Below are 14,196 nucleotides of genomic sequence, written 5' to 3' on the forward strand. Positions count from 1 at the left end.
ACATTCAAAAGTATTAAAAAAAACCAAAACCTACTTCCAAATAAGCAATGCTAGGAAGACGCGTGCTGTGGATACTTTCTTCTTCCCAGCTGTTCCCTGTGAACTCAGGGAAGTTGGACTGGCCTGGCAAGCAGCCTAACTCTTTGCTGTTGATGACACCTCTCCAGCAGAAGCGGTGTGTGGGCAGGCAGGTAATTTCATCATGGGGAGGAGGAGGAGGAGGAGGCATGCATCACCTTTTGTTTAAGCAGAAGCATCTTTTTGGAATGCTATCCATTTTATCGGTTAGGGCTTGAACAACGAGAAGCCAGGAGAGGCTGGATATTGTAATTATCACAAGTGGAGGCAGGCTGCTGCGTCTGTCTGCCTGCCTGGAGAAGAATAACCTGTTGAATTTGCTAGGAGCTATTGCTGTGAGGACAAGAGCTACAGTTACTGGGAGTACAGCAGCCACAAGTGGATGAGGTAGCTGCTTCAGAGCTATGCTGTGGGGAAGAGGCAGGCACTTGGATATCGGACACTGGATGCCCATTTGGGTTAGAGCCTCCGCTTTTGCCTCCTAAGCCTGGGGAGGAAGAATACGCAGCCAGTTCGCTTTTGGTTGGGTCAGCCAAGGATGGCTGCGCTCTCTCAGCACTTGAGGATCCTGCTGTGGAAGAACTGGCTGAGTGTCAAGAGGCAGCCGGTGAGTGTGAAAACAAAGTAGTAGAGGAGAGGGACCTGGAAATCACAGGAGCTGAGGAGCAAGGAAGGCACTGCAGGAGAGGAAGGTCACAGTATTAAAATAGAAATATTTTGAAGGCTGGTGATAGAGGCAGAGGGAAGGAAGGGAATGGCATGGAAGTGAAGGTGAGTCTTGCATTGGAGCTCATGCCTGAGGGCTCAGGAGTCTAGACTGAGTACCACGGATGCCACTGTTGTTTCCTCGGGGCAGTGGGCTGTGCAAACAAAATCATGCACAAACTCATGGGCAGACCTGAATTAAGGCTGCAGTTCTGTACCTGCTCCCATGTGAGCAGACCCCACAGTCTGTGTACAGCCTCCAAGGAGTCCCTGGGATGTGGGGGTGATGGGGGGTGCTCTTATATAGAGCCATTTGTAAAGGATGGACAAAGAAAAAAGTAGCTCCGAGAGATGCAGGTAGGACAGATTTCCAGTGCAGTACAGTGTGTTGCAAATCAAACACCCCAAATAGTCTTTCTTTCCAAAAGATAAACCATTGCCAGCTATGTCCAGCAGTCTGAACTGCAGCAGCATCAGGGAGGCAAATGTTCCTTCGGGTGGCATTGCGTGTCCAGGCAGTGTCTGCTCAGTGTTTTTATCCCAGGCTGGTTTCAATACAGCTGCACTGTAATTTCAGCAGAAGCATGCTGCAGTTCATGGACTTGTATTGCAACCTGTCCTCTTGCTAGTAATCCAAATGTGATGGTTTTTAAACTTTTTGGTTGAATGGAAGCCTTGGCATGTGCAGAAAATGCTGACAGAAGAGAAGGGGCTATGGAGGCTGTGATGTGAGGATGGAGCGAAAGGCCTCGTATCATCCCACGCTTCTGCAAGGTCCGTTCTTGCCTGCCCTGTCCTGCCTCTCAGTTTTGGAGCCTGATTCAGAGGGGTGCTGTGTTCATTTGACTCCTTGTGATCCTCCATAGGAGCTGTGGACATGCTGTGCACCTTAGAGTAATGTATCCTTTGCTGGTGCTAAGGATATAGGAGACTTTCTGAGATGCAGAGGAATCCCAAAAAATTTACCTCTAATTTCTCAAGAGAAATTGTAACAGCCTTGTTAAAAGCAGAAGGCTTGGGTCTCTTTCAGCTCTTTTATACCCAGAGTAAATGCTAACCTATGCCCTACCGGTACTTCTGACCATACAGTCTCACTTGCTTTAATTCTGGTTTCTTGTGGAGTTGAAATATCAATTCTGTAGAATTGAAATGTCAATTAAAATAAAAATCTGGCCACTAGTGATTATTATATGGCAGGCATTCCATGCAACCCTCCTTCATTTCCCTCTCTTGCTCCAAATTAGGGAGCTTGCTCAGTCTGGAGAGGGTGCGAGGAGGTAAACCCACATCTCTGCTCCCAAACACATCCTGATTTCTCTGCCCTGCTTCTGTTTTTTAACCTGTGTAATCTGACTTCACTTACTTTTATCTTTTTAGCTTTTAGAAAGCTTTTTTTAGCATGCTTGTTTTGCAAGGGAAGCATTCTGTTGTGCTTCTGTTTCTGACGAGTGAAGGTGGTTCCTGCCGCTGCAGTGGTGTTGGCTGCCCTCGCCAGGGCTGATTGATATGTCACGGAATGGTCTGACACCAGGCAGCCCCCATCCTCCTCCTGCAGACTCGAGTGCTTTCCTGCTCTGTTTATCAGCCTCTCCAGGGCTGGCAAACACATTTGCTTCTGCCTTTTGCTTTACACTTTATTTCCTCTGTGAGCTCTCTGCAGAGGCCCTGGAGAGACTGCCTCTACCTGTGCGGCACGGGGAGAGCTACAGCTTGCTTGACTGTCAGTTTGTTGAAATCAGCACAAGCTCTGCTTCCATGGCCAGGGAGTGCCTCAATACAGGTTACTCCTGCTGAGAAAGGAATGGTCATGAGTTTAGGAGGCAGCCTTCTTGGGAGCGAGGTTTGGCCTGCATTCCGAGAGGAACTGGAGAAATCAGTGCCTCTTGCACTTCTGTTGCTTTCCATCTGTCACTTCTAGGCAGCTTGGTTATTTGAACAGAGGCAGGAGAGAGAAAATGTGCCTGTGTCCAGAGATACTAAGTAAGGTCTGAGCAATTAAATCTACTTTTAGAAGTGAAATAATCCAGCAACCAAAGGATTATGCAACCTGTATCAGCACAGTGCTTAATGTCCCAAGAGTGAAATTGGCTCCTTTCAAGTCAACATGTTCCACCTGCAATCAGTTTAGCCAGGGTGGTTGTCTTGTTTTTGTTAACTAGAAATGCCTGGGACAGTGGGAATGCTGTTATGTTGCAACTGATGTACCCAGCTACTATTAAATCCAATTAAGTCGGAGGACAGAGATACTAGGGGAAGAGCTGTCTGGAAAGTGGGGAATAAAAGCACCATTTTAACTCCAAACAGGGAGCTACAACGATTTCCCTGAGTAGAGACAACCAGAATTCATTTCTTCCCCCAAGAATATGACAGATCTCTTGCACTTCCTTTAGGCAGCCTCTGACTAATATCAGTTTCTGTGCTGTTACCCATAATTTTACTTTAGCCTACATGGTACTAAACAAGGATGATATGTTAATAATACTGTTTGCATGTGAATTAATCAGAATTAAACAGTGTATTTGGGGACTGATTATAGGGAAAGCATGTTGTCATGGTTTAACCTCAGTCGGCAACTGGGCACCACGCAGCTGCTCGCTCACTCCTTTCCCCCCCCATGGTGGGATGGGGGAGAGAATTGGAAAAGCATGAGTGAGAAAAAACTCATGGGTTGAGATAAAAACAGTTTAATAATTGAAATAAAATGATAATAATATAATACTAATACACAAAGCAAGTGATGCACAGTACAATTGCTCACCACCCGCTGACTGATGCCCAGCCAGTCCCTGAGCAGCGCTGCCCACCCCCTCCCCTCCCCCCCAGCCAGCTTTCCCCAGTTTATGTACTGAGCGTGATGTCACATGGTATGGAATGTCCCTTTGGCCAGTTTGGCTGTGCCCCCTCCCAGCTTCTTGTGCACCTCCAGCCTTCTCAGTCGGCAGAGCATGGGAAACCAAAAAGTCCTTGGCTAGTGTAAGCATTACCTAGCAACAACTAAAACATCGGTCCGTTATCAACTTTGTTCTCATCCTAAATCCAAACCACAGCACTGTACCAGCTACTAGGAAGGGAATTAACTCTATCCCTGCCGAAACTAGGACACGTGATATAAAAAATTTTAGAAGATGTTCGTTTCAATGATGAATCTTGTTATAAATGGCAGTGTACATATAAAAGGCAGGAAGAGTACTGTCTGTAAAAGCTAAAATATTGCTGAATGCTGAAACTATAGGAGTACCCTTTCTGAAGGGATGTGTGGGGAGGTGCCTTGTGGTTTGATGTCTGTCAGTTGCCTATTTTGGGGCATGAATCTTGCTCGTGCTTTCATGGCTGTGCCATCTCATCAGGGATGGAGTTGCTGTAAAACAGCCATCTTTAAGCTGAATTGCTCTCCAGGATTTGTTTGTCTGTTTGTTTGTTTTTATGTTCCAGTAAGTGTTACAGGAAATGAAAACACTATTATGGGCTTGGATTACTTTAGAAAAGCAGTTTTGGGTAATATGTGCTGATCTGGAAAAAAAATAGCAACACAATGATGAAAAATGGGATGATTTTGAAAAAAGACATCTTTGCAGTTTCAAAAATTGGCATGAAGATAGCACAGCAGTTTTGCAGCACAGAGTAGTTTGAGCTTAACTACTGATGGATGGAAAACTCTAATCTAGTAGGCACGGTAGCAAGCTAGCCAGCTAGTGCAAAAGCAGTTGATTATTTGAATAACTGCATTTTCCTAGCTTACAAAATTTTGTAAGTTTGTAGTTTTAAGACTGACTTTGGGCCTCATACCTAGATTGGTTTACTACGCTAGATGATTAGCAGACTGTATTTTCTTCATTCTTGTCCATTGAAATGGTCAACGCTCATGTCAGAGGCAAGAGCTCTATAAATATTCATGTGCTTTCCACTGTACTAGTCCAATTTTACATCATCTCTCTTCTGTCTCAGCTCATCTATATGGACTGCTACAGTCTGGAGATGGAAAGGTGTCAGGAAGTTAGGTTGCTAGGGTCAGAAGCTCATATGAGGGATCCTGGTGATCGGTGTTTGAATGTGACTTCTCCAGCTGACTGGTTACACAGCTCCAGAAACCCCTTCCTACACCATGCTTGAGTTCCATATCTTGTAAATGACTGCTATGAAAATCCTTTCTTTCAGCTCTGTGAGGCTGAACTACTGTTTGTGAAGAACAGTGAAACTTTTTGGGGAAAAAAAAAATGCTGCAGACTTGACAATTCACTTGTCAAACACTTCAATTTTGAGGTATAATGAAATCAAAGTCATCTTTAGCCATCGTTTGAGCAGTGCTATTCACTGAAAGTGAAACCAACCCTTTGCCCTGTAGCTCTTTTATCTTGCGATCAGTGCGTCCAAAAGTCTTGTACTTCTCAGCGTGCTTTTACTATTACATAGCAGTGTCTCAAAGCTGTGTAAACGCTGTACCCCGTAATTATCAGCCAAACTGAAACACAGGAAGGCTTGTGTTATTTTCAGGCTTGTTGTTTGCTCTCAAAATCTTATGTAGTTTTTCTTCCTGCATAGATAATACTTGGGTTTTAAAAGTATGCATACCAAGACAGGTGTGATTTACAATGCATCCTATAACTCACTTAGGGTAGTGCTTGTACATTCCAGACAAGCTCTGAGACATATCAATACGACAAACGTAACCGATATATTTTCATTGCTGTTTTATAGGTATGGTCGTTCATTTTAATTTCCTGGCCTGTGGTTGTTTTCATAATCTTGGCCATTATCCGTCTCAAATTCCCTCCAGAACCACAGCCAAACTGTAAGTAACTGGTTTGTTTTTGTCTTCGGGATTTAGTTCTCATTTCAGTGACTGATGTGTTAATTTGATGTCTTTTGTTACTTTTACAAATTTGGTTCTTTGTAGTTTCCAGTGGAGATTTCCTGGGATGCAGCATGCTGTAAATAAAATGTCTGTATTCCTCTGAGGTTGTTACTGTTTGTTTTTTCCAAATTAGTTTTATAATTAGAAAACAACTTTAAAGAACTGTCTCATCAAGATGCACTCAGATACTGCTGTTATAGACAGCAATATAAATTTACATGATAAATTGAGGGACAAGAGGGCAGCTAGGGGAGTTCTTACTCAGTAAAATGAGTAAGGGCATAGGCTTCAAGTGGGATTGTGAAGGTGAGGTAACAAATGTGAGGTTGGTCAACATGAAAGATTTTACTTTGTGTGTGCTACAGGCAAAAAGCATAAAATTCAGGCAGCTTGCTACTAAGGCTCAGCTGAAGAGCGGTAACTTGTTTGGCTCCTGTGACCTGATGGTGTATGTGAGCCCTTTCTAGCAAGTCAAAGAGCAGCAATTTGGGTGGGTGAATAGCCGGTGGTGGTTAAATGGGTGAAGAGTTTACACAAGGTCGTTTTCGCTTGCAAACCTTGCTTCCTGGGTCAGGAGAACGTGTCTACATCTCGGAGCACGAGTGTGCTTGAATCTGCTCTAAAAAACTTACACTGATTTAGTGAGTCCTTATCACCATCAGAAGAAGCATGCCCCCAATCCTGGCCACATCTGTTCATGAAGTTATATGGTAAAACAGAGCAAGGAGTGTATCCAGTTGGAAGCCTTTTTCCCTTCCAAAGTGTTAATTTTGAGTTGGATCAAATCCCTGATTCTGCTCTCTGTGGCCTCACAAGTGCAGTCCCAAGGGAGGAGAGAGGAGTGGGTGAAAGGGCTGGGCCCCTCTTTCCAGTGATGGCCTACCTTTGTGTTGGGAGAAATCAGTCATGGAGCTGCACTCTTTATCTGCTCATTGGAGGGGTTCCTTGCCCCTATCATTGCAGAGACCCTGAAAGTATATGCAAGATTCTTGCTTCATGTGGCACATCTGGTCTGCTGACTCACATCCGTGTACTGCAGCACAAAGCTGTGCAGAGAGCTATTAGTGAGAGCCATAGTTTCCCAGCACAGGGTAGGAATAGGCCCTCAATAATTACCTTTACTAAAAGATTTGCAACATCTGATCCATAGGAGAGACACAACCATGGATGCCTGCATCAGGCTGTCATCGACTTGACAAGAACAAAGCCCTGGCATGGGCAATGTTGGATTTTTGTATTTGGGGCAAGGAGACTGGTGCAGGGGGAGAGGAGACAGACTGGCGCAGTGAGGACAAGCAGTTGGCTTCCAGAGTTTGTAGCTATCAAATGTGTGAAAAGTGGTTTTGAGGGATCTATACTTGACATGTGTGTGCACTGGAAATGTTCGACCCAGTGACGTGTGTGATTTATTTAGAAGTCTTTGTTTCTGTATGATGTGTGAGAAAGGGCCACATTGTGACAAATACTGGATATACAATCAGGATAGCCCTTGTCCCAGAGAGCTTGCAGCCTAATCTCACTAAAGGTTTCTGTACCTCGTTTTGTAGACAGGAATGAAAAGCCAGAGTAAGTGACTTTCTGAAAGTATTACAGGAAGTCTTTAATGGAGAAGGACATTCTTGGTGTGTTAGGGTGGTCTCTTAACCCCAAGCTCATCTGCTGTCAGCAAAAGGCCTCTTTAGGCATGTTATATGTTTTAAGTTCTCCCAAATTCCCTTGAACAAGTTGGAGCAGGCAAGACAGGACACGTTGTACTTTGTGAAAAGCCCAGATTTTGCCAAGTGTGGAAATGGTAGTCCTCCCATGCTGCTCCGTTTGTTGTACTTCCTGTCCCTGCTAAATCAGACAAGATGAATGTCAAGACAGACAGCTGGATGGTAAAATATTTATTCTTTTATTCTACATGGCTATTAGTTTGAACGTATATTTATCCGGAGTGTGCTTGCTCTGGATGGTTGCATCTCTGAATTAATGGATTGGAAGGAATGTTCTTAGGAACAGCAAGTAGTTCTGTCAGTTGTGCTTTGCAGGAAAGGGGAAGATTGGGCAGTATCTTTGGACTAGTTCCTTTTTCTTCCATAGATGAATTCTGTTTTGAGACAAGTCTCAGTAAGTATGCAACCAAGTGTCTGTCTCTTAGAAGTGGATGATAGGAACTTTCTATTGCAAGAGAGGTTTTATGCTGGAAAGTAATAGTTGTGGTGTATTCTTGTGATCCAGATGTTCAGAGGCCATCTAAGAATGCCAAGGGGATGGAGAAGAATGTTAACCAGACCATCAAACAGCCAGTTTCTGCTGCTTTTCTAATTAAATAAGAATAGCCACTTGACAATTACCCTCTTTTTTTGATAACTGGAAAAAGGTATCAACTTTCTGCTTGACAAGTGAAAGAGAAATCATTTGGGAACTTTCTTTTCTGGTAAGGAAAAAAAAAAAGAGCGGGTGGACACACCTAGGAAAACTATTACAGGAGGGTGTTTTTTGTTTGTTTTGAACAGGAATAAAATCCATTTTATGCTGAGTTCCAGTGCCTGCCTTAAAAGACACAATCGTTAAATAGTGACAAGAAGCTGTTTCCAGTTCTGCTGTCAAGAGATGACTGCAGGTAGACAAAAGTCAGGAAGTACAGAATCAAGGGCACAGAGATAGAATAAGCTACTCAGATGCTGAGTTTTGAAGCCTTAGAGATAGCCCCACAGAAGATCTCAGTCTGTAAGCTTATCTCGTATTCAGGGCCACAGAAATATGAAATCTATTATTTGCTCAATTAAAACAGCTCAAATTCGAGACAGTAAACTCTTCTGAAGGACATCTAATACACATTCGGTAGATTGAGGATTATGTCGAGAAATTACCTAGCAAAGATCAGTCAAGAATGAACAAGTGGCAAGAGCTTCCTGCAAGAGCAAGTTGCTTGCTTTGAATTATGCTGTGTAGTACCTAATGCAATGGGAGCTTGTGCCAGACTGAACTCTGAAGGGAAATGACATGCCAAATAAATGTCACCAGTCAAGAGGATGCTCATAGGAAAACTAAGAACTGAGGAAAACAAGGAGATGAAATTCATCTGATATATAGTTTTCTTTACAACTAAAGCATCTAGTATCTAAGAGGAAAAAAACCCACCTCTCTTCTTTCTTCCACGCATCTATTTGATGATATATTTCCAGGTCAGCAGAGATTGTCGTCAGGAGAAATGAAAAAGAGATTTCTGTTTCTCTGCACACCCAATTCCTGTGATGATCTGAGCGTCTAACCACACAAAATCCCCATCCAACTTACTATGCACATTGCAGTTGTGGCTTTTGACCTTTTTATTACAGCCCTTGTATTTTCCAGAAGGTATTGGGATGTGTTTTGTGGCATACATGTGGAATAGGAAGCTCTGGATTGGAAGCCTACAGCCTGAAAGCCAGTGAACTGGGTTTGATGGTATCTTCCAGTTTTTTGTGCTTGTATTACTTGTTTTCTAGAGTGAGTAGGGACAAAAGTCCCTTTCCATCACTGCAGGTTTTTGCAAGGTATGGGAATTGTGTATGAGATACAATCTGTCCCTCAGGGCTCAACCCACTCAGACTACAGAAAAGCCCAATTACACTCCTTGCTTTAACTAGTGCTGTCACACCCTGTCACGCCCTCCCCACCTGCTTTCTTCCTCTTCTGTTCTCTTTCTCTCCCCTCCTGTCAGTTTGACCTCATCATTATTCTTTGGAGAAACTCTCTTGGGTGTGGTTAGTTGTCCACTCATTCAGAAACCCTGCTCTTTAGTGCTATGGAGAAGATGTGGTAAAAACCTTGCTCTCCTGTTAGACCCAGGGCTCTGCTCTCCCGGCTTTCCAAGGAACAGCCAGTGGGCTGTGAAAGCCGTGCCTCGTTCGTAGATATTTATCCTTCTTCATGGAAAGAAGCTGTGCTCTTGGGTCTGGTCTTAAAATCCACCAGATTCTTTCTGCCAGGGAATTCTTGCCTGAACTCTTCTCAGTGAAGCACATCTTACCCTTCACCTCTGCCCAGAATTTCCACCCAGATTTCATCACCCCCGTGGAGATGCCTGCAGGGTGTATTGCATTCACTCAGAGATATTTGTGATAGACCCGGTAGCAGAGTGCTCCGCAAGGCTGCTCTTTGCAGCTGATATTCTGGGGGAATATCATAATAGTTGAACTCTAGACTGTTTGCCAGTACCAGCGTAGCTGTTTAGGTCTAGTTTAGAGCCAGAGCTGCGTGGTACAAGACTACATAGGAGCAGATACTCATACTCTGCTCTCATTCCTGGCTCCAGTGCTCCTGGGAGAGGACCCAGGATAGGAGGGTCTCTGACCTATACTCCATTCAGTCTTACTGTGATCAGTAGCTAGGATTTGAACAGGTCCAGAGTTGGTTGGAAAAAGCAGTATGAATCACAGCACAGATCTGAGATGCCTTAGGAGAGATGCTGTGGCTTGTACCTGCAGATGGAGCTTTCCTGTGACTTCTGTGCTAAGCACTATTACAGTGTTAGAGGTAACTGAGGCACGAGTTACCCTGGTTGGGGCAATGTCAGAAAAAGAGGCAGGATGCTCTGTGTAGCTTAAAAGAAAAGGATAAATGCACAAATTCCCATACCACTGGGAAAGGGGATAAGGCAGCTGGTTGTGACGGGTGCGAGGTGTCTGTTCTGCCAAGCGCATGGCAGGTAGCGCCTATTGCCCTCCATCCTCCACACCCATGCATGTCTCTGCCCCTCTGGCTGTTGCAGCAGCGTGCTGGTAGATGAGTTCAGGGGGCTCCTGCCCTGTGGGTCTGTGTAACTAAGGACTTCAAACCACTTTTAGCTCTGACAGTTCCTTGCCTCAATCCCAGCATGTTGTTCTGATGCAGAAACCCTTAAACTAACTTTGTCCCACAGTTAACAGAGAAGGACCTTGAGCTGGGTTAATTCTCAATGTGAGTGATGACTCTGGCTGCCAGGACGTGTGTGAGGGCAGACGGCGTGGAGCAAGGTGGGCCACAGCTCTATCCTTCCTCTGAGATACCATCCTGGAGATGAGAAAGCTCTGAAAAGATGCTTGCACTTTAAAGAAATTTGCTTCATAGTTGGAGGGACCTGAACTCATCTCTTTTCCCAGTAGTGTGGAAAAATTAATAGGTTCCCATGCTAATTATAGGGAGTTGAGATGGTGGCTTGGCTACACAGGCCACTCCATTCATTTGGGTAAGTCTTGAGTATTTATGCAAGGCATAATCCACCCCAAGGGTTCAACCTACTCTGTATACAGACGAGCACACATCAGACTTCCAGCTCTCCATTACTATTTGCCTGTGGTGGAGCAGCCCCACTCCTCGTTTTCCTTTGCATTGCTTCATTTTCCTCCCCTTCTTTTCTGTTAGTTGTCTTCCCTTTTCTAGACAGCCCAACACCAGATTTTGGTCTGTGCTCAACTGCAGTGTGATTAGCAAAATAGCCTCATCAGGTCCCTCCTTGTTTTGGTATGAACTTCATTTTGTTTCATTTTGTTGTGCTGCTGTTGTGCCAGGGAGCAGACTGCCATATAATGCTCTTTTTCACTGAAACAGTGCTGAAGCGGGGTATGAATTATTATATTAACTATCCCCACATTTGCTGGAATAGACATATACATTTATCTCCTTACATACATAAGTAGTGCCCAGCCATACAGTTCCCTGCAACTTGCCCAAGCTTTCACTTAGCTTGGAGACCTATAGCCTAAACAGAGTGCTGTGATGTTTATAATGCCTCCCTTTTCATAAATCTCCACACCTCCATTTCTTTCTACTGACTCTTCCGCCTTGTGAGGTGTGACTGAAGGATATTTAGAGTTGGAGATGGGAACTCCTGAGTTACCAGTATTTTTTTCCTCCCCACTGAATTACAACAGGGCCTTGGGGCAGTCACTTAATTCTAATTGACTTCCTGAAGCATCTGAATCCAGATGCTGGAACCTAGAAGTGCAGAAGTATTTTTCCAAAGGTACTGAGCAGTTTGGCTTGGAATGAAGTCAGCAGTTGTTGATGTCTGTGTTTCTGGAAAGGAGGTCACTTTCATTTAAAGAATCTAAACCTGGACTCTGGAGACTACCTGGAGGCACTCAGCATTGAAAAACATTGGTTTAGTAAACACAGCTTTTGTGCAGGTTTTTTCAAGAGTCTAGATATGGATTTAAGCTTTTAGGTTCCAGCTTCTTGCTGGGAAATGTTTCGACTCTCTTCTTAGGTCCTGTTTGTGCAGTGCCCTGCTGTTCATACAGACAAGAGCAAGTTAGCCTTGTCTGTATTAAATATTGCTTAAAAAAGCCCTGTAGGAAAAGGCCTAGTGCAGAGTTCCTCCTCTCTTTTGGTGTGTCTGTGCTTCAGGCAATGGAGCATCCCTCCACAACGCAGTCAACCTCCAGTGCGATCCCTCCCCATCAGCTCTGCCCTGCAGTGCAGTCATCAGCTCTGTCATTTCCCCATCTTGACCTGAATCTGCAATACCTCTTAGAAGGTTTCCATCTCCCCTCCTTTGTTCTTTGTGTTTGGTTTGCGGGTTCTTTCTCCTCCCTTTACACCCGCTTTTTTTCCACTCCTTTGCATTTTTATGCTCTCCGGTCTTTATGATCTATCTCCCTGATCAGTACATGAACCCAATGCATTCAAATTCAAGTGCTGATTTTTAATTTATTAAATAAGGGGGTGGAAGGTGAAGGTTTGTGGGCGAGCAAAACTAGCTTGCCTAGTCTTAATAAGCATGGAAGTACATGCTGTCTGCTCTGGGCTGGTTGCCTTATTTGCAGAGCTTGAAATGCTCGAGGGAAGAATTAAGCAATGAAATGCTTCCTCCATTGAGGCCACCAACACAGGGAGGAGTCTTGTAGTGAGTTGTCTGCTGCTTCAATCTCACTGTCGTAGGCAGACAACTGAGGACATTGTGTTATTAGGACACTTGAGAAAACAGGGATGCTGTTGCTGTAAAGATGAAAAATGCAAGCTCTCGAATCTCGCAACAGCTTTTTGTTGCTTAATGTTTTGTATGGGGGAAATAAAAAAAATCAAATTAAAGTTGAGGGAAAGAGGGCCAAGGATGACACTGCTTAAAGCATAATAGGAAGGCAGTGGGGGAATGTGTGTGCTCCAGGGACGGCGAGACTTGGACTAACACCAGATTGTCATAATTAATGTGTGTGGTGCAGGGCCCAGCTGGCAGGCTTCCCCGCGCTGCATGCCATCCGGACCTGTGCTGGTATGCACAGGCGGCACTATGTTGCACCGTGTGTATTTGAGCTTACTGTGTGCCACCTTGCAACATGAACCTGTCCTAACATACAGCAGTGATGGAGGCTCGCAGAGGAACAAAAATTACTCTGATACTATAGATACTGAGGCTGTTTGGTGTCTTGCAACTTCGGGGTAAGCTCAGGGAATCTCTTCTTTCAGTGCTGTCTGCTCAACAGGTGAACTTGCGGAGGTAAATGGCAGTTCTGCTGGCTGGCCAAAAATAGGGTGAAAGAAATTGCCTGCTAGCTCCGGAGTGCTTTTAAAAATCGGCTTTGTGATATGAAAGGCAACAGTGTAGGGACAGTGCAATACCGAACCATTAGTTCTGATCTAGCACAGCTCTTAAATATGAATTTAACCTGAAGTCTGAGTAATCCCATTAAAATCAGTAGGGCTAATCACTACTGTGCTGTGGGCTTTGGACACACTGAACAAGATTTGGGCTGTCCTGCCAGGAACTGTAACGCTTACTGTCCTTGGCCCCCCCGCTCCTCTTTTTTTTTTTTTTTTTTTTTGGTGCAACAATAGTGGGACTGGTGTGGGCATTGATCTTGCAGGCGTGAAAAAGGTAAAGGAAAGTTGCAGCTGGCATTTGCCTCCTGGTCCTGCTCCCACTAAAGACCTCACTCCCAGGTAACTAGGAACATGCACGTCCCTTTTTCCAGCTTCAAGGTCAGGTGTGAGTTTCAGAGTGCATGAATGTCACAATGTCACAGCAATACAAGTGCCATGGCAATTAAATATTCTCTTTTCATAGGTAAAGGATAGGCCAACTGGCTATTTGGACCATTCTCCATGTGTGTAAAAAATACTCTGCTTCAAAATTAATCTTATCCCATAGATTTGATGATTGGGTTTAGTTTTTGGAGAGAGATCAAAAGTCCTAGTGTTATCATAAAGTTTTCTACAAAAAATAGGCAGCTTAAGTTGTTATTGATGAATAAATGTGAACAAAGCTGGGAACGGGCAGTTGCATGTGGTTGAAGAGAAACAGTGTAGTCATCATGTCATTAAACAGTCATGTTTATTCCTTTGCTTTGTTAGACAGTCAAAAAGACAAAGTTTCATGCTGTGTGACTATGGGAAAGAATAGAAAGGAATGGAGAAGGTTGTGTGTACACAATATAGTTAAACAGAGAATTATGGAATCATAGAATAGTTTGGGTTGGAAGGGAGCTCTAAAGGTCATCTAGTCCAACCCCCCTGCCGTGGGCAGGGACATCTTCAACTAGATCAGGTTGCTCAGAACCCCATCCAACCTGACCTGGAATGTTTCCAGGGATGGGGCATCCACCACCTCTCTGGGC

The 14,196-nt window shown here is 44.3% G+C and overlaps 1 protein-coding gene across 1 annotated transcript in view; it reads left to right on the plus strand.

The window, feature by feature from the left end:
• The first annotated feature begins 616 nt into the window (after positions 1 to 616).
• The window catches only part of ABCA12 (ATP binding cassette subfamily A member 12), a 92,365-nt gene continuing 78,785 nt past the window's right edge, over positions 617 to 14,196 (plus strand). The window contains exons 1-2 of the mRNA XM_009285127.2: positions 617 to 685; positions 5,479 to 5,572. Coding sequence (XP_009283402.2) covers positions 617 to 685; positions 5,479 to 5,572 — 163 coding nt within the window. The remainder of the gene's footprint in view (positions 686 to 5,478; positions 5,573 to 14,196) is intronic.

The sequence above is a fragment of the Aptenodytes forsteri genome, unplaced genomic scaffold (genome assembly GCF_000699145.1).
Source record: "Aptenodytes forsteri isolate BGI_AS27 unplaced genomic scaffold, ASM69914v1 Scaffold264, whole genome shotgun sequence".
NCBI lineage: Eukaryota > Metazoa > Chordata > Aves > Sphenisciformes > Spheniscidae > Aptenodytes > Aptenodytes forsteri.